Source organism: Stegodyphus dumicola, chromosome 9 (assembly GCF_044657685.1).
Source record: "Stegodyphus dumicola isolate Sdum_Otavi_A_Nest chromosome 9, ASM4465768v1".
Classification (NCBI taxonomy): domain Eukaryota; kingdom Metazoa; phylum Arthropoda; class Arachnida; order Araneae; family Eresidae; genus Stegodyphus; species Stegodyphus dumicola.
This window is the reverse complement of record NC_140776.1, coordinates 148,797,743-148,818,979: the sequence shown is the minus strand read 5'-3', so window position 1 is coordinate 148,818,979 and position 21,237 is coordinate 148,797,743. Positions and strand designations below refer to the sequence as shown.

The 21,237-nt window shown below is 32.9% G+C and overlaps 1 protein-coding gene across 3 annotated transcripts in view; it reads right to left on the bottom strand.

Annotated features, from left to right (window-relative positions):
• Positions 1-10,839: 10,839 nt before the first annotated feature.
• The window catches only part of Rap1 (RAS oncogene family member Rap1), a 44,124-nt gene continuing 33,726 nt past the window's right edge, over positions 10,840-21,237 (bottom strand). For all 3 annotated transcript variants that reach the window (XM_035361657.2, XM_035361647.2, XM_035361666.2), the window contains 2 exons: positions 17,959-18,052; positions 10,840-12,066 (listed from right to left, as the gene is read on the bottom strand). In XM_035361657.2, the coding sequence (XP_035217548.1) occupies positions 17,963-18,052 (90 nt within the window). In that variant the 3' untranslated portion in view covers positions 10,840-12,066; positions 17,959-17,962. The remainder of the gene's footprint in view (positions 12,067-17,958; positions 18,053-21,237) is intronic.

The window sequence follows — 21,237 nt, the reverse complement described above, 5'->3', positions numbered from 1 at the left end:
TTGGTCATCTTGTTAAGAACTTGTTAATTACTAAGATATTAATATAAAAAATCATATGCTATTTTTAACCATATTGTTAAAAAGAACATTTTGTTTTCTGACTACAGTAAGGATGTTGATTTTATAGACTACAGAAAAAGAGGTTACTGTTCGCAAAATTAACGATTCTTGCTATGACAACAGTCTGATTTCTTTCCCCTATCTAAATGCAAGTGTAATAAAATAATTACCTAAATACATTTTTGGCTAATTTAATGTACATAATTGTTATACAGGTATTGAAACACTTTTAAAAACTGTACTGAAAGTGCTTGTTTTTAAGTTGAAAACTGATTGTAAGCTAGAAGGACATCATAAACTTATGCAAGAAAACTCTATAATGGCCGATTTCCAAAATCTTGTCTCCCAGTTTCTACCCATGTATTGAATCAGTAAGAAAATCTACCCCAGATCAAGACTTATAGATATTACTAGAGTTCAGAGTGAACAGAAGCTTCAACATAACCCTTCTTGTTACAGATATAAATAAGCAAAAGTTATATTATGCTGCTCAAAATTGCTTAATAAAGAGTTTAAAAAATACGGTGGCAAAAACTGTAAAAGTTGCCACGAGTACAAAACCGCAAAAACATTAAAAAAAAATAAAAATAACCTATTTGGATCCTCCTCAAGTTATAAAATTTTAACTGCCAGAAGAAACTCTCACTCTGATCAATAATATATGTTTAAAGTAAAGATGATACAAAGTGGTGCACGAAATGTCATATACTTTTTCTCATTATTAAACATTTCTTTACTATCAAATATTAAAAAGTGAACGCAAACTTAAATCAGATTTTTTTCTGTTAACAGATACTGCATAAGACACTACACAACAATACTGTTCTTAATGTTTCCTGCCACTAATTGTAATACAGTAATAATTTATTTTTTATATTACACTTTTTATTTCTAATGTTATAGGTTATTATTTTAATGCTCCTAATAATATTTGATTATAGCACTTTTTCCTTTATTTTATATTTGTATATAACAAAATTACTTACATTTTTATTATTAAAATCATTTATATTTTTCTAGTTTATGTATAAAACTAATAAATAGGGTAAAAAAAAATAACTATTTCTGTACCTTTTCTGAAAAATTCCTAATATCAGTATTCCAATACATTTTAAAAAATACTGAATGCCAGTAATGTATTTTTAGTCCAGTATAGGAATTACTATATAGACAGGAAGATTTCTTGAAAGCAAAATAAACATTTATATTCTTAAATGATTCCCATTTCAAAAACTTTCTTCACGATTAGAAGCATTTAAAGCAATTATGAGGAAATTCACTATAATAATAAAACATTGGAACTTTGTTCTGAAGCTATTTTAGAATAAACAGCAAAAATTCAAAAGGACTTCCATCCCACATCCCAATTTTATTTTCTTTAGCATTAGAAATTCTTCTCCCTTAACGAGGAATTCTACAGGGGCTGGACAAAAATATGGACACACCCAAAATAAAAACATATTTCTGTGACTAATATAGTGTAGGAAAACTGTTGGCATTCAAAACAACTTGCAGTCATCTCGAAATGGATAACAAAGGTCTTGTATGCTTTGCAAGGGAATCTTATACCATTCTCCCTGTAAAACACTGCCAAATGCGATCAATGATGATGGCGTAGATAGTGCTCATGCAGATTTCTCTCCAAAACAGCACAAAAAGAATCAATAATATTGATATTTGGTGATTGTGGTGGTCATGGGAGATGTGAAATTTTACCCTCATGATCAGAAAAGAATCCTGAACGATGTGACCTGAATGAACAGGTTTGTCATCTTCGGGTTTGTCAGCATCACCACTGGGGAACAAAATTTATACCACGGGTTGGATGTGATCATCCAGCATGGTCACATAAACCTTGACGGTAATGTGACCTTGCACAGTTATGATGGGTGCCATAGGGTGCTCAAACTAGGGCAAACCCCCCACCATGTTTCACTCTCAGCAGCAAACAGTCATGGCATTCGCCAGACATAAACTTGCCCAGATGTCAGAAGCAAGATTCATCCAACTCAATGACGGGCTTATGTTGCTCTACAGTCCAAGTTTTATGACTCTGGCACCACTTTCTCCTCTTACAAACATGTTAAATACTGACATGTGGCTTTTGAACTGCAGCTCACCCAAAAACACTCTGCTTGTAAAGTTATACTTTCATATTTGGTACTGACAAGGTTTGTGAGGCCAGCATTCAATTCAGCAGTAACTTTTCCGGCTATAGTCCTTTTATTTTTCATCACAATCCTCTTCAATGATCATGTATCATGATCTTTCGTCCACGCTGTGATTTAGAGGATGCGGTTTTCCTGTTCGAGATAAAAATACTGAGTCTCTTTAAACATCAAACACTTCAGCTACCTTGATTCTATGGAAGCACCTACTAACAATTTGTCCATGTTCCAATTCATTTAGCTCCGACATGATGCACTCACAACTGGACAGAATACTGTCTCAATAATGAATGACACTTGCAACGTATTGAGGAAGTTGCACAGATGGGGTTAGTGAGCAAACACATCAGTGCCACCAACAGCTTTTGAAAGAATAAACATATAAACTTTAACATGCACTTTATGAGGTGTTCTCACACTTTTATCCAACCCCTCTACCTTATTAATATCATTACGATCATAATTTAGTTTATTTATAATTTTCAGCAGCATTTTCATTGTAATAAAAAAGGTATAGCAAAAATATTAGCTGTAGAAATCTCATGATTTTTATACTTTATCTAGATTAAAACTATTTTTCCATCTTTTTAACTCTGCAGAGTTTAAAATCTCATTGTTATTTACATGCCTACACAACTAACCCCTATAAAATGATGTTTCAAGCAAAAAATGCAGCCTCCAAAAATGTGCCACCCAGGCAGACCGTCACTTTAGCTATGCCAGTGTTTACAATACAGCTTATACTTTCTGTATTTTTTGTGTATACACACGTTTAAAAATGTCTGCCCTTTCATCAAGCAAAATGAGAAAATCACAATGACAAAATGGCACGCACGACAAATGCACTACATTTCCTTGAAAAGATACTTCCTTATTATTATGGTCCAAGTTAGACACAGCTTGATTCCAGGATTATTGCCAAATTCATGTTTACTTCTCACATTTTATGGCTGCCATATTTCCATAATTGCTTTTAATATGGCATAAGAAACATTTTCTCATCCAAACTTGGAAGAGCACTACAGTCTTTTGTGTATGAGCAGCTGTTGTTGAATCAGCAAAACAAAATATATGGTCAACATTAAAATGTCTCTAACCTGCACTTTTCCCATTTCTATATACTCTCCAACAATCTGAATAAATTGTTGATCCCTCCTATACAAAGTCACTCCTCTAAAAAATTTAAGCAAGAAGGAATTCACCAGTTTTTCAGCATAACCCACTAAATATGTAGTCCCTATATGAACATGATTTTATTTAAGTAAATAATTTTTCGGAGCCAAATATTTGCTTATTTGATTGCTGTATCTCACATAGAATATAACTTTTCCACTTTCATAAAACTGTTCCAGTCAATAGTTGTATTTTTGTAAAGGCTATTGCTGCCCAGATGGGATAGTAGTTAGTGAACTCTGGCAGCCACACTGAAGGGCTTGTTTCGAAGCCCAAAGAAGACATCGATGTTTGTAAGTATATAGTGAACCAAGAGGCATTCAAAATATATGACAAGATGAAATTCTCTTGAAAGCTTCAGAAGTGGATGACAGACACTTCAACCACCCTCAAGTGTGTTCTCCCTTAAAATTCTAAATCGGGGTGGAAGCTTTAGTTAGCTTAACAACAATCCCTCAATCACCTGTGGTACTACAGAAATGCTGGCCTAGCTTCTACCTGTAAAGGCTAAGTTGCTTATTCCAACACCTAACTGATATTCATTATTCTGCCCAACAGTAAACAAATTGTTGTGCTATTACAAACAATATTCTGAAATTACTGAACTAGCTGCCACAATGTATGCTTTTCTTTCAAATTTCATGTTGCGTCTTCAAGTAAATTTTCACGTTGCACCTCCAAATGCTTTCATTGACATGGAAATTTTATTGAATGGCCTTTTCGTATTTTTTTAAAGAAAGATTTTGGTAAATCAATCATTTTTAGCACTTTTTTTAAAGAGTACAAAGAACACTCAGAGCTCTTCCTTGTGAGGACAGTTATCAGCAAAATCTATGAATATGAAAACATTTGTGTGCAAAAGAATTCATAATCAAGGAATTTTCACTTTCTACATTTAGATTTTCACAATTTTCTAATTATATATAATTTCATCTTCTTGATAAATTCTGCAGTAGTTAAATAACCATAAATGTGACCAAATGCTGCAAATTTTTCTGAAAAGACTTTCTGAAACATCCTGTTTAAATCGATGAGCTCTTCTGATCATGAGCAAACTATAAATGATCATTACTAGAACAGGTAGCTATTTGAACATGCTCTGCATTAGCATTTTATCAATCATCTTAGTGCCATCACAAGCAGGGTGTAAAGATCGTGACTTGTAAAGATCATGACTTGTGAAGATCGTGACTTAAAGAGAACGTGAAATATAAATAATAGGACAAGAACTTGCATTTTACGGTGTGGCAACAAGAAGAGGATTCGAAAGATTTTTATATATATTTTGTTTTAGAGAGTTTAAGATTTTTTAATATTTTAATAGTTGTAAGAGTTTTAACTGCAGTAGTTAACAGTTTAAAATTTTGATAGCTTAGAGCTGCAGTATTTATTTTTTTTTTTTTGGTTCTGTTTTAAAATTTAAATAAAAGTATTTTGTTTATTCTGAAAAATTAGCTTTATTCTTCCTACAAGATTCAATATTCATTATATTGAAATGAGGAAAGGATTTTTACTGGCGCAGTCGACAGGATCGGAGTTTCCCCGCGTATAATTACGAACCAAAATAACTCAGGTGAGAGCTCAATTTACCTTGGAAACGTAAAATAGTTAATTAAGATTATGAAAAGTTAATTATTGTTTCCGTCATGGAATCTTAGTTTATTTACTTGTCAAAGTAATGAATACGCCAGTGTTCAAATGTAATTTTCAAAGTAATGAATACGCCAGTGTTCAAATGTAATTTTCAAAGTAATGAATACGCCAGTGTTCAAATGTAATTTCGTTTGACTCGCCAGAGTAGGTGAACAACACATTAAGCATTGATTCTACTGATTGATTTTCGTGTCGAATAAAATTAAATTCATTGTGAATTATATTTAAATAGAAAAAGAAAAGAAAAAAAATAGCTTTTCATAAAACTAAGAGTCTATTGGCTGAATAAAATCGAGACATGGCTTTTATGGGACGTGGGAAAAAAGAGGATTTGCTGGCTTTAGCTGCTGAATTAGAAATTCAAGTAGATCCAAGTATGAAAATCGTGGCGATAAAAAATGAAATAATTCAAAGTGATACATATGATGAAGCATTTGCTAAAGAAGTGTTTTTAACGATTATTGAAGAGAGGAAAAGAAAAGAAGAGGAACAGCGAAGAAAGGAGAAAGAAGAGATTGAGGAACAGCGAAGAAAGGAAAAAGAAGAGATTGAGGAACAGCGAAGAAAGGAGAAAGAAGAGATTGAGGAACAGCGAAGAAAGGAAAAAGAAGAGATTGAGGAACAGCGAAGAAAGGAGAAAGAAGAGCTTGAGGAAAGGCGAAGGAAAGAAGAATTAGAAGCACAGCAGAAAAGAGAGCAAATGGAGTTTGAATTGAGGAAACTCGAAATTGAATCTCGTGTTCGACTAACACAAACTCCACCAACAAATGAAAATGGACATCATAATTTTGATTTAATTAAGCTTATTCCCAAATTCAATTTAAGACACGATGATATTGTGATTTATTTATCCTTATTTGAAAGACAAGCTAAAAGGACAAAGATTAATCCTAAAGATTGGGTTTCATGTTTATTGACTTTAATGCCATCTGAAATCATTCAATTAATTGGTAGGGAATCTGAAGAAAATTTTGAAGATTATGAGTACATTAAGGCCATTTTATTAAAGAGATTTAAATTAAATCCTGAAAGCTTTAGAAAAAAATTTGTGATGCACCAAAAGAGCGCTGAAAAATCATGGAGAGATTTTTGCTACGAAATTACAAGTTATTTTGAAGAATGGATCAATGGTCTTGAAATCACAAATTTTGCCGCGTTAAAAGACTTGATTATTACTGACCAAATTAAGAAAAGAGTACCCTATGAAGTAAGAGACCATCTTCTGGACGACTGGGCAAAGTTCGTTTCTCCAACCAAATTAGCTGATAAACTTGACGAATATGACAGTGTTCGTAATATCTCAAAACGGACTGGTGGTAATCCATCAGCAGACAGAACTAATAAAAAATGGCAACCTCATTCTCCTCTTCCAGAAAGAGCTTTCAGAAATAAATCGATGTCCGCTGAAAACACGCCAAGAGTGTACCCATCCCGTAAGAGTGACGAACCACAAAAGCCTAGTTTCAAACTAACTTGCTATAATTGTGGAAAAGAAGGTCGGTCATACATCTAAGTTATGTACCAAAAATCGGATACCAAGAAGTGCTTCTGTAACAGCACAAAACAACTTAATACAAACACAAGCACCCCTTACAGAAAAAGAAAAACCAGAAGTGCTAACTGCCAAGATCTCTATTCCTGTCTCAAAATCAGTAGACGTATCTAGAAACATAGATGAATTAAAACTGGTCAAAGTTAAATGTGGAGATATTATTCTAAATGGAATCGTAGACACGGGAACACAAATTTCAGTAGTCCGTGAGAAATTGGTTGACAACATACCTTGCGAAGGAGAAAGTAAAATAGAGATATCTTCTGCTTTTGGTGAAAACGAAATTACTCCACTAAAGATTTTCCAGATGAAAATTGACGATGATTTTCACGGTAGTGTGTCCATTAAGTGTGCTGTTTCAAAAAAGCTAGTTACCGACTTGCTATTGAGTTCTTCAGCTTATGAAACACTCTGTGGAAATATCGAACTGTGGAACTGTGATCGTCATTGGGATGCATCCCCCTTAGAGTACAAAGAGACAGATGATAAACCCTCACCAGTTGAAGACATTACTACAAATTTGGCTGTTGTTAATCAGATTTCCCAAGAAAACATAGAGTCTCTGAAAACAACGAACAAGGTAAGACTAGAATTCAAGACACATCAAGAACAAGACGAAACTCTGAAAAAATGCTTTGAATGGGCAAATAAAAATCAAAATTCATATACTTTCGATGATGGCATATTACTTCATTCCGAATATATCTGTGGTGAAAACATTAAGCAAGTTGTATTACCTTTAGAAAAAAGAAGGGAAGTCCTAAGAATGGCACATGAAATCCCTCTTGCCGGCCACCTCGGTGAGAAAAAGACAATTCAACGAATCAAGTACTCATTCTTTTGGCCTACTATTAAGCAAGATGTTAAAAAATTCTGTGAAAGTTGTAAAGAATGCCAATTGAGGAGAACAGTTACGTACAAAGATCGAATCCCAATTCAACCTATTGTTAGGCCGTAAACACCCTTTGAAGTATGGAGCGTGGATTGTATCGGGCCATTAGAACCTCCATCCAGGAGAGGTCGTCGGTTTGTGATATGTGCAGTTGACCTATGCACCAGATGGGCAGAAGCCACCCCCGTCAAAGACATAAGTGCGAAAACAACATGCAACGTTTTGATGAGGTTTTTTACTCAAACTGGATTTCCAAAAGTGATTTGTTCCGACCAGGGAACTAATTTCACAGCCAAACTCACCCGAGCCTTTGAGAACTTACTTGGTGTGTCTCCACGATTCTCCACTCCAGGGCACCCCGAGAGTATGGGTGCTGTCGAGCGTTGGAATAGAACCTTAAAAGAGATGATGAACAAAAATATCCAAGAACATGGCAGAAACTGGGATTTGAATCTTCCCTATCTCCTGTTTGCCTACAGAGAAGTGCCACATAGCACCACTGGTTTGTCTCCCTTCCAGATGGTATATGGAAGAATACCACCAGGACCATTATCTTTGCTGAAAGAAATATGGACAGGTGAACGTAGCATTCCAGTTACAGCTTCCCGTTCAATTGAAAATTATCTACAAGACCTTTTAGAAAAATTAAGAAAAGCTCATGACATTGCATCAGCAAATTCCAAAATATCTCAAGAAGAGTACACTTCAAGATACAATTTACGTTCTCAAGAAAAGACTTTCAATGTTGGGGACAAAGTCCTCGTGTTAATGCCATCATCATCACATAAATTGCTCAACACATGGCAAGGACCAGCTACCGTGATCAAACTTACCAGGCCACACTCTGCCAAAATCGAAATGGAAAACGGAAGTATTAGGGAACTCCATATAAATAAGTTAAGGCCATATATTGCTCGTGTAGATCACGTTGGTATCATTTTTGACCAAGATGAAGAGTTTGGAGATATCCACTATGCACCAGCAGATCTTATGAATAAATCTGCTGATGATATCTGGACCCATTTACAAAATTCGAAAGGTGACTTAAAATATTACCAACGGGAAGGACTATTTAAAGTACTAAAATCTTATGTAGATGTTTTCAGTAGCAAACCTGGTCAAGCCAATGTTGATGGTCATGACATCAAGGTTACAGAAGGATGTAATCCGAAAAGATTGAGGCCCTACTGTGTTCCTGTTTCACTTCAAGAGGAAGTCGATCGTCAAGTTAAAGAACTGTTAGAATGGGATCTTATAGAACCCAGTGACAGTAACTGGGCACATCCTATAGTATGTGTTGCAAAAAAGAATGGCAGCGTTAGACTGTGCATAGACTTCAGGCTTTTAAATAGCTTCACAATTCCGGACGCCTATCCGATGAAGATTGCTAAAGATTTACTATTCGAAATAGGGAAAGCCAAATTCATAACAGTTCTCGATTTAACCAAGGGATATTGGCAAATTCCTATGAAAGAAGAAGCTAAACCCTACATAGCATTTATCACTCATTCCGGCCATTACCAATGGAAAGTTCTCCCTTTCGGTTTGAAAAATGCTGGAAGTACCTTCCAAAAATCGATGGATAAGGTGCTTGCAAACCATAAGAACTACTGCCGTTCATATATTGATGATGTGGCAATATTTTCTGAAACTTGGGATGGCCACCTCTATCACATCGACCAAGTGTTTCAGACACTGAGAAGCGCAGGTCTAACCGCAAATGTAGAAAAGTGTTATTTCGGAAAGAGCCACGTGAAGTTTCTAGGACATGTAATAGGTTCTGGCACTCACTCTCCAGATCCTGAGAAAGTAGAAGTCATCAGAAATCTGTCTAAGCCTACCACTAAAAAAGAAGTCAGGAGTCTTTTAGGGCTAGCAAGCTACTATAGGGATTATATCCCAAATTTTTCTGAGATTGTTTTACCTCTAACAAACCTTACAAAGAAGAGTGTTCCAAATAATATTCCATGGGACTCTGAAAAAGAAGCAGCTTTTAACAAACTTAAAGAAGAGTTGATTAAAATGCCATCTCTGCATACTCCGGACATCAGCAAGCCCTTTCAACTCTATACGGATGCATCTGCTTTCGCAATTGGAGCGTGTTTAGCTCAAAACGACGAACATGGCAAAGAAATGCCCATAGCATTTTTCAGCAAGAAATTAACGCCCTGTCAACAACGATGGTCAACCATCGAACGAGAAGCATTTTGTGTCATCGAAGCCTTGAAAAAATTTGACACATGGATTTTCGGTGCCAAAGTGCAGATTGTGTCTGATCACAATCCCCTCACCTACTTGACCCAAAGCGCCCCTCATGGTGCTAAACTGTCTCGTTGGGCCTTAGCGTTACAACGGTATAACATGACTGTGACATACCGCAAAGGAAGTTCACATGGGAATGCTGATGCTTTGTCAAGGTTAGCTGTTAACTCTTTCTCTCTCAATGAACTCTGAGCAACATTGTCTCTACGGTGACGAATGTGCTTCTTGTGGGGAGACTTGTAAAGATCGTGACTTGTAAAGATCATGACTTGTGAAGATCGTGACTTAAAGAGAACGTGAAATATAAATAATAGGACAAGAACTTGCATTTTACGGTGTGGCAACAAGAAGAGGATTCGAAAGATTTTTATATATATTTTGTTTTAGAGAGTTTAAGATTTTTTAATATTTTAATAGTTGTAAGAGTTTTAACTGCAGTAGTTAACAGTTTAAAATTTTGATAGCTTAGAGCTGCAGTATTTATTTTTTTTTTTTTTTTTTGGTTCTGTTTTAAAATTTAAATAAAAGTATTTTGTTTATTCTGAAAAATTAGCTTTATTCTTCCTACAAGATTCAATATTCATTATATTGAAATGAGGAAAGGATTTTTACTCAGGGCCATAATAATAATAATGAAGTGCCAGGAAAAATCATCTGTACACAATTACTGAAAAATGAAATTTGCATTATTTACCAATAACAGAAATGCGGAGAATAACCTTGATTTCGCTTTGTGATTATTTGCTAAAGTGTGCCAGATGATCTGCATTTGTGCTTGATGTTCATTAAAGTGTTTTCACACAGTGTTTTCCGAATTACCCACTCTCACATGAATAAATACAAAATATGAAGTTACATACAAATTATAAGAAATTTAAGGAATAAAAGAAAGATGGCACAAATATGATGTAAATTGGCTGGCAGGAATACAAATAAAAACCAGAAATCTCCTGCTTGAAATGAGGAGTTGCCATGTTTGATACTTTAACCTATTCATCTGTTTTACAACCTGTGAAATAATGTATGTTTAAAGGGTGACCTGAAATTTTGTGTAAGTTGTTAAATAAGAAAAGTACCAGTAACAATGCCATTTTTTTATTTAAAAAATCACACTGAAACTCATTTAATGTTAATTTAACACATTTATTTTAAAATGAAGACATCCAACAAGATAAATTTCATCCATTTCATTACAACTGAATGAGGATAAACATTGAAAAATTTCTTTTATAATAATTAAATGATATATTTTTTTTTCCTTATAATGAGTCAATCTTGAAATGCCATTTTCATTTGGAATAGAATGTTCAACTTTGAGAGGTTATGATGAGAATTTGGACTGATAAGCATAGGCACCTCAACACAATTAGAAATACAGATGTAAAAAAGTTATTACGTCAGTTTAAAAGCTCTGCTTGAACATTAAGGACAAGTTAAAAACTTCTCTGAATTCTGAAGCATTGGCCAAAACAACACTGCAAGTTACATAATATATTTGTTTTAAAACTATGCTAAGTTGAATACAAATCAATGATAGAACATGATGAAATAAGTTACAAAACGCTGTGCACAAATACATGAAGAGCTGAGGGGAAAACAGCAATAACTCTCAAAATACTTGGGGTAAAACACCAAACTTTAAAAGAAACAAACATTAAAATTACATTGGAAGGAATGTAAATTAGTTGCACCTGAATATTATTTTAGAACTTTATATTAATTTCTGAAGTAATCTCAAATTCACAGACTCTCAAAAGCCCCTCCAATGAACTAGATGAACACATTTTGATGAAGATTGCAGTTTACCCCCCGATGTGACGAAATACTCATTCTAATAAATGTGATTCAAAATTTATATGAAAATATGAAATATCTTTTTTTTTCACTACTATATCAATCCCACAGAGTATATATATATATATATATATATATATATATATATGCATATATATAACACTTTACAAAGCGTAACCTTTGTCATTCCGGCCCGCGCTTCTACCAAACAAAATGTTGGGACACCGATTCACATTCTTGTACCTTTTTGTTTTAATTATGAAAGAAATTACTGAAGAAAACTTTTCAGAAGATTCTGGAAGTGCTGCGAATGGAGGAACATGGTATTTTAATTGTTACAGTAATATGCAGCCTGGACCCCAGTATATGTAATAATAATGCTTGAACAGAATGTACAAAATTCTCCGCAATACACATGCTCCACGGTGATCAAACAATTTTCTGTAGTGAAGTCACGTTCGAGACATAAATTGAAGGGGGCCTGTACAGCATCACTACCAGTTAGTCACTACCTGTTAAAAGAAACGTTATTATATATTGAGATACAAGGGTGCAAAATGCTGAAATGGCAAAGCACTTAAAACTAGTTTTCAATCAATAAAACATAAGGTTAAAAAAAAAAGTATAATAAAATGTTATATTACCTAGACTGAAATGGCAAAGAAAGCAAAAAAGATTTAGATTTTTAAGAAAATTCTGACCATAAAATGAAAAAAGGAAAGGGGTCAATTTTTAGTTTCAGACAGATGTGATTAGATCATTTTGCATATTTTGAAATGAAAAAAATTATCACTTTTTATAAAAAATGGAGGCTTAACATGAACAGGAAGAATCTCTTTCATTAAAACCGTTTTAACTTGCTCTCTCTAAAGTTTCAAACTATCACACCAATTATTTGATAGATCTAATACCAAATTTCACATTACAAAAATAAAATTAAAAAAAAAAAAAAAAAAGCTTAAAACACTAATTCAAGTAAATATCAATATTCAAGATATAAAAACCCATGTCCATTTAAAATCTTTCAGAAAAATAAGAAGAGATATCACAATGTCATCCACCACTTTTACTAAATCCTTTTAAAAAACTGTCTCAAATTCAATCTATAATCAAGAACAAAATAATACATTATTCCAAGCATATTTTTTCACATTAAATTAGCAGAACAAAATTTCTTTACTTTTTACTCTGAATCTAATACTAAAAGAATTCAAGTATTTCATAAACACAATCTGAATAACTACCATTTAAAGAAATTTTTTCTTCCTATAAATGATGAACCTATTTTACCAATCAGTTTATCATTTAATGAACCCTTATAAGTTTTCAAGACTAAGCAGTTATATGTTATGAAACCTCGTTACTGATAGTCTAAATATATAGTTACGAATTGTGCAGCTGCGGTAAGATAGCTTCCCTGCAAGGCAGGTTTGAGGTTGCCACACAATGACAAGGAAATGCAGGGTTGCCATATTTGACTAAAAATCTTCCATTTGATAACATTTGACTAAAAAATTGGCGATATGCCACAGGTGGATGGAGAACTTTATAGAACGAGTTCTTGCAATTTGGCCCAGAATGTTCTCAAACGCAGGCCAAAAGCTATATAAACCCTGCCAGTACACAGAGTAGCAGTGTGTCGCAAGTCTATCGAGTTGATCGTTAGTCTATTGTCGAGTTGATCATTGAGTGTATCGCAGGTTAGTACATCAAGACCGTTGCATCATTGAGGCTGTCAAGTGCATTGTGAGTTGTTGCTTGGAGTCTTGAGAGCACGTCGAGTTCCGAAAATGAATGAATCGAGTCAGGATTGTACTCTAGTGCTTTGCCATGAAGCTGTCTTCACTCATACAGCCTGATAACATGAAAGCTGTGTTGCTGATTGTTTCAGCACGTTTGTTGTACTTTCTCAATGACTGTAAACGTGTTTCTGGAGCTGTCCTGAGTAATACTGCCTAATAAATTGCGTTTTGATACTTCATAGTGTTGTTGTCAATCGCTTCAATTCCACGAATCCGTAAAAAATGCAATAATATACAAAAAAAATCTTTCCCAAATATAGAACGATATCATAGTAAGTAACAGTCTTTCATTTTAAAAAAATATTAAGGTTACCTAACTGAATACAGGATGATAATAATAACTGAATACAGATTTTCTAATACTTTTTAAAAAAGACTGATTAAACTATGAATATGAGTATTATACACTGCAAAACCTTAATGTCCTCAAGCATTGAAATAAAATTATTATTCAATACATAAACCAATAGATATAATAATTCCTTTGCAAATTGAATCAATAAATTCAAAGTATTTTCTGTGCAAGATATCAGTCATATGCATTAAGGAAGGGGGGATCAAATATTTTAGTTACTGCATATCATGAAAGTTTAAAAAGATGAATATATTAAACTAAGAATGTTACAATAACGTAGTTGCTTGTATAATGAATTTAACTTTGATAAAGTCTACAGTTTTACACCTTCGATTAAAAAGTAAATTATTTCACCCTCCCCCAAATACAATGTCCAAATATTTGCTTTTTAAGTTTCATCAGGTATGAAAACCCATCAGTCGATGAACTTTCTCTTTACCAAGAACATTACCAGGATGCACTATAGGAGAAGACCAATATTACATGCAGAAGAAGGGATAGAGTATGCATGTGTGTGATTATGGCAAAGCCTCAAGGGCTATCTGCCTAAGGGGAGGGATGCCTTCATGGAGGACTTTCTAAGGAGAACTGGCTCATATACATGTTACACATGGGGAAAACCACGAAAACACCCATGCAGCCAGCCCGTTCGTGGGATTCGAACCTTGGACCGAACTACCAGTGTTCAGCGACTTTACCGCTCGGTAAACTAATATAGTAGCTAGCTCCACTAAGCACCAGACAACGTACTCATACTGGGCTTCAAAAGCTGTGGTACTATAAAAAGTATTTTTCTAGGTGACGGTTTTACATGTAGAAAAATTTACGCAGATATCATGTTCAATATGTATCTGCTTATGATAGTGTAATCTCACTACCAGGCATAAACACTTTATACTTTTCCTATAAAAATACATGTGAAATGACTTGCAAAATTTATTAATGAACGATAATTTAATTCTGTTGTTAAAATAACATCAAACTTTTTGCTCTTTTATTTTTTATTTAAGCAAGCATCTGTTATGAAATAATACATTCAATATAGTATTCCAACATTAGTGAACAAGATGAAAAATTAATTTTCCCTTGAAACTAGTTTGGAGCTATTCCTACACATGACACTGACTGCTGTAAGAGATCTAGCCTACAGAAGTGATTTTAAATTAACTACTCAAGCACACAAGACTAATCGCTGTTGTTAAACTGTTTACAATGCCTCTGATACACACATTTTATCTGCACTGACAAAATAAATTTTCTTTTATGCCCTGCCTGAAATGACTGAAAGAACTTGCACACACATACACAAGAGAAGAAGAAGGGACAAAAGAACGATGAATAATTAACTTCCATTAAAATATAATAATTAATTTCCATTATTTTGTTTGGTATTGTGTCATGATAACAAACTTTTTTTTAAATTTTTCAAATATTTTTTTGTTTAAGGTATAAAAATGTTAGATTTCATTTGAAATTCAAGATAAAAGGATAGGCTTCAAATCCTTCATCCCTGGACAAATAAACCCACAAAATATTACTAAAACCCATATTTAAAATAATAAAAAATTCCTCTTTTCAAAATTAACTTTCAAAGATAGTAAATACTGACAGATTTATTTTCATTTAATGATATTCATGAATAAACTCTATTTGTTTTATGCATGTAAAATTTGAAATAAAAACTAAATTTTTCAATATGATTAGAAAAATCAAAAAGCATTTAGGTTTCTTGCCTAAAAGTCACATGCTGACCTTCAATGAATTTTTATTTTTATCAAATATTGACTTTCCAATCATCTTACATGTACTAATTTTAGGGAAAACTTCAATTAGAGAAAAATACTTCAAAATTAAATACTAATTTTCATTCATTTTTTAATTTATCTTAATACAAGATTTAAATTGATGATCTACAATCCGGAAAAACCGATAATCCGGAATCGCTGAAGTCCCGACGAGTCCGGATTAAAGACTTTTGACTGTATTATACACCAAGCCTGCAGCACTGACAATGCTCAGAATGGATCTACCATTTTTATATTATATCTAGGCCTTTTGTACATGACAAACTGCAGTAATAGTAAAATAATGCAACACCTTTAAATATTGTTAATAACACTCACATAATAATATTTTATGACAGCTTCTCTTTTATAATACACAGGAAATACAATCTTATATTCAGCGAATCAGATAACTAGTATAAAAAGTAACCTCATTTAAGTATTTCGGGCATGATTTTAGATATTGTATTCAAATCTTAAAAGCATAATTCACTAATTATTAAATATTTTTAATTATAATTTTCAACAGAAAAAAGTCATTTTCTTAATTGCAATAATAATACCTTTTTTTAGAGCCAAAGCATGCTTTTGCACCAAAAATTAATTTTCAATTAGGTTGATTTAATTCATAAAAAGCAGAGAAAACACCAAGATTTTTTTTAAAAAGTCCAACCATATAAATTTATGCTTCACATAAAGTATTCTTCCAGTGTTAATTTTTGTTCCACATTATGCAAATTCTGAATCATTACACAAAATAAAATATTTCACAGGTAACAATATTAACTTGGTACAATCATCGAGTTTTAAATATTGGGTGCCATTAAATGTGATCATATCTGTGAGAAGAAATTTAAAAGTAGTGAGAAGTAGTAATAATATAGTGAGAAGAAATTTAAAAGGCATCTAATTAATTTTGTACATATATACAAGGAAAAAAACAGCTAACTTTTGCAAGATTTTTAATTAGGAAAAGCCTCAACATAACCCTTAACATATGCATAAAATTCATTGTTGATGCACTTCAAAATATAAATTAATTTCAATTTTGTTTAATTTTGTTAGAATAATTTGTAGCTACATAATATTTTATTTAATTTTTCAAAAGTGACAAAAATGGGAAATTTTACATGAAACTAATGACAATTTCGTGACATTTACGATATGCCAAAATCTGTTTTGAAATCAATAATAAATGACGCATCCAAGACATTCTTGTATATCAAAGGGTTAACAGTGTTGTCTGCAACTGTTACACAAAAGTACATTTATGCACTATACTCTAAATTATTACACCCAGCAATTATAATTAGGACTACAGCATTAGCTAAATAGTTCTAGAAATTAATTTCCAAATTTAATATTTTTTTTTTTTTTTTTTTTTTTTTTGAAAGTTTCACATATAATAGGTTTGATCCATTCCAGAACGCGATTAGAAATTGATTGAAACAATCTGATTTATTCCAGAAAGTATTATTATTAGATACTTTTCCGTTTCGCTGCCGCAAATCTCGCCAAGCAGACTTTATTGGCGACAACATACAATATACACAAACAAAAAATGTTAGCAAATGTTAGTTCTAAGAATTTTTTATTTTGAAGGTATAAACATTTTAATATCGTTTAAAATTTTGTAAAAAGCCAATAAGTAAAGACAATAAATTTCTAAAAAGGCATTAGTTTAAGAATGTACTATGCTTTCATGGTTCAACATCCTGATTTGCCGGTTCATATCACTTGACCCCAAGTGATCTCATCTCACATAAACTACGTTACAAAAGACCAATTCTCTCAGTAATTATGTACATTAATTTTTTAAATGCAAGAATTATTTCAATTTGTACAAATAGCTTACTCAGAAATTAAGTAAAACTGCAGTGCTTTACTTTGCTAGTGCATTCTCATTAGAATTGATGAATTTAACCCTTGACTTTGCCTTTTCTATATTTTCACCTTCGGGTGAGCGGTATGATTGCATCCTAATTGACTTAATTACCACGAATGGCCTTAGGGCATAAAATTGAACTATCTGGTAAAAATTCTATGTAATTGTATGCCAGTATTGAAAGAAACAATCAATCTGATAAGAAATGGCTGCAACTTGTTTTGAAAGTGAGGTGTAAAAGGTTACCAGCGAGGATATTCTGTTTGGCATCAATTGTACCATTACTGGCGACTTTATCACTTGCGCCGGCAAAACGGAAAGGTACCTATTATTATTATTTAAGAGCACTTCCAACAATATAATGCTAATGACAGTAAATGATGAATTTTTCATTATTTGTACACAAAAACAAGAGGACCTCAGGAATTAGATAACTATTGCTGCAATTACGTTAAGAGCCATCTACAGTTTCATAGATTAATACTTTAATCACATGAAAGCATGAATACATTTTAAATTAATGTATAAAACTGATAATGTAAAATTTTATGAAAATAACTGCAGTTAAAAATACTCACATATTTACAAAATTGAACACGTCTTTTTCTTTTTGATATGCTGCTTTTTTTCTGGATTTTTTCTATTGATTTGCCGAACCAGATCATAAAATATCTGAAATTAAAAGTAAAATGCAATAGTCTAATTTAAGAACAGCTTTTTATAACTACAGTACATAAAATACATTAATAAAAACAATACACAATATTATTATCAAAAACTATCTTTTTGGATTTTCTTATGAATTGTAGTAAATAAAATTCTAAAAATATGAGGCTATGAAATGTTAAAAAAGCACAAACATTCAACCTTAATGAGCATAATGAGAAAAGTCAAATTTAGTTTAATCTTTTATATTATGAAGGATTTTTAGATTCATTCATATTTAAAAGCAGTTTAAACAAGTTATATATAAAAAAAAATTTAATTTTAATTCCTACAGGTCAACAAAGAAAAATTTTTTAAATACAAAAAAAAATTAATATGTGAAAAAACTATTATCAAGTGTCATTTGCTACAAATTTATAAAAATGTATTGGAACTTGAGTGGATGAATAAAAAGTATTTTATTAACGAATGAAAATTAATTAATAATTAGTTAAATAAAATTTTTTAAGTTAATTCCTACTTAGGTTAACAAAAAGAAATTTTTTAAATACAAAAAATTAATTAAAAATTCTAGAACTTTAAATATGTGAAAAAAATTATTAACATCAAGTGTCATCCACTACAAGTTCAAAAAAATGTATTTGAACCTGAGTGTATGAATAAAAAGTATTTTATTAACGACTGAAAATTTGAATAAAATATAGGAAGAGTGTGAGCTAATAGTAGGAATTTAAAAAAGGCAAGAAAAGTACAATGCAAAAGTTTTTTTAAATATTTAGTACTTGAAACATGAAAGAATCATAATTTTATACAGTAAAATATTAATACTCTATATAAATGCCCATCATATTTCAATTTTTTCCTAGTAATCAAATGAATGAATCAATTCTATTTTTAGTTTCAAGTTATTATAAAATCCACTACAATCTGTATTTGATAATGTAACAGACAGTGTCAAGAAAAATTAGCCACATATAGACTTATATCATTTTCAGTCACCAAGCAGATTTTATGCATTCATCATTACAAGATACTAGTCAAAGTATGCTCATTCATTTCCACAAGAAATACCTAAAAATCTGCATTTAGACATAGGAAATTAAAATTGACCATACTGATCACACCATTTCAATGTAACCGGCAGATAAAAACATTAATTCCTCTTACATATAGTAATAATTCAGAAAAACATTCTTTTATGATATTTGATGAATGCAACAATCATTCTATACTTAGCACATTTGTATCAGGTGACCCAAAAGTCTGTAACATTTGAAAATTCAAAAACTCACTGAATAATGTAGGTAGATATAAAAACTGACATACATGCTTGAAATGTTGTGGAGTTTTACTGAAAGCAAGAAAAAAAAAGTGCTTAAAACAGCCAACAGATGGCACTTCATATAACAAAAGCAATAATTAGCATAACGATTGAATTTTAGCAAAGACCATGTTCTTTATAACAAAATTTCAACATGTCTGCCATCAATAATCAACAATATCTGTACTTGAGGAACAACACTGTGAATAGCACAGTGCAGAACTGCCATCGGATGTTGCTTTTAGGACCCCTTATGATGTCAGACAATCGCTGCAAACTTGCAATTTCAGGTAACCCCACAACCAATAATCATATGGGTTTGAGAGTTGAGACCTGAGATGCCAAGCATGATGGAAGTGGCGGCTCAGCACGCGATCCTCACCAAACGATGTGTGCAATAGATCTTTCACACTTGTAGCAATATGGGATGGATGCCATCCTGCATAAAAGTCATACCTTCCAACAGGTGTTTATCAACCACACTAGGGATGATGCGATTCTCTAAAGTATCAGCATACCTCGCAACTGTCACACTGGCAGTTTGAATAGCAAAAACCATGCATTTCATCAAAGAAAAAGTATTAGATCACAACTTATTTGATAAATCCACATCCAACCATAACCAAAACCCAGAGGTGAGGCTAGAAAAGTGACAAAAGTCATGAAGGGACTGATTCTTTCTCTCACTACAGCTCATTTCATACAGCATTCTCATGCAGAGCCACTTACATTTTGCTGCCCAGTGCCATATGTTGGCTTCCCCCCCCCCAATATAAAATCCATGCCATTTCAAGCATGTGCTCAATTTTTACCTCTCTACCTACATTATTCCGTAAAGTACTGAATTTTCAACTGTTAACTGACTTTTGAGTCACCCATTATATTCAGTTAAACTGCAATCAAGTTTAAAAAATTTGAACAATTAAATATTTAATACTAGCATTAAAAACTTATACTAAAATAACTAGATCAAGCAAAAGAATCATTAAAATGTAGAAAGTAAACTGCTGGACACCGTAAATGCAACACCCTAAAGGAAGCATACAAATAACATGAAATTTACAACATGCATTAGCGAAGGTGAGATATGCAAATGATTAGAATTTCAGTGCAGACACACATCAAGTGCGCCTGTGGCGCCACTTCAAAGCGCTCTTAAAGGCTTGGAGTTTTCGATGATTTCAAGTTCAGCAATTGTGTTTTTCTTGTGGTTTTTTCAAAAAAGTGATCAATTATGCCTCGTAGTAAACTGCGATCATCATTTGATCAAGTATCCGAGTTCGACAGAGGAATGATAGTGGCCTACCGAGAGTGTGGATTATCTTTCAGGGAAATCGGTAATCGTGTTGGATGAAACCAAACAACTGTAATTTGGATACGTGACTGTTGGATGCAGGAGGGCACAACGGACCAATGTGTTCGATCACATCCACCTCAGTGTCCCACTTCACGTGATGACAGGAACATTGTGTGCATGGCAGTAACAGACCGCTCAGTCACATCACTAACCATAGTACAGCACATTCAGTCTGTAACACATCATACAGTGTCTGCGTGTACCATTCGACGCCATTTACAGCAAAGTGGTCTGTCCGTAAGACGTCCATTGCTTCGTCTACCCTTGATGCAGAACCACAGACGTCTCTGCCACTAATAGTGCGATGAAAAAAGGATGTGGACGGCAGAATGGAATGAAATTGTCTTCATTGACAAGTCACGATTCTATCTGCAACATCACGATGATCGGATTCGAGTCTCGAGACACTGTGGAGCAAAGCATGATACTATGGGAAAAAGCTCAGCTGAGTTATTCTTAAGCTGAAAGTTAATGACACTGTTGGACAAATTATTTTTTGTGCAGATGAGAACT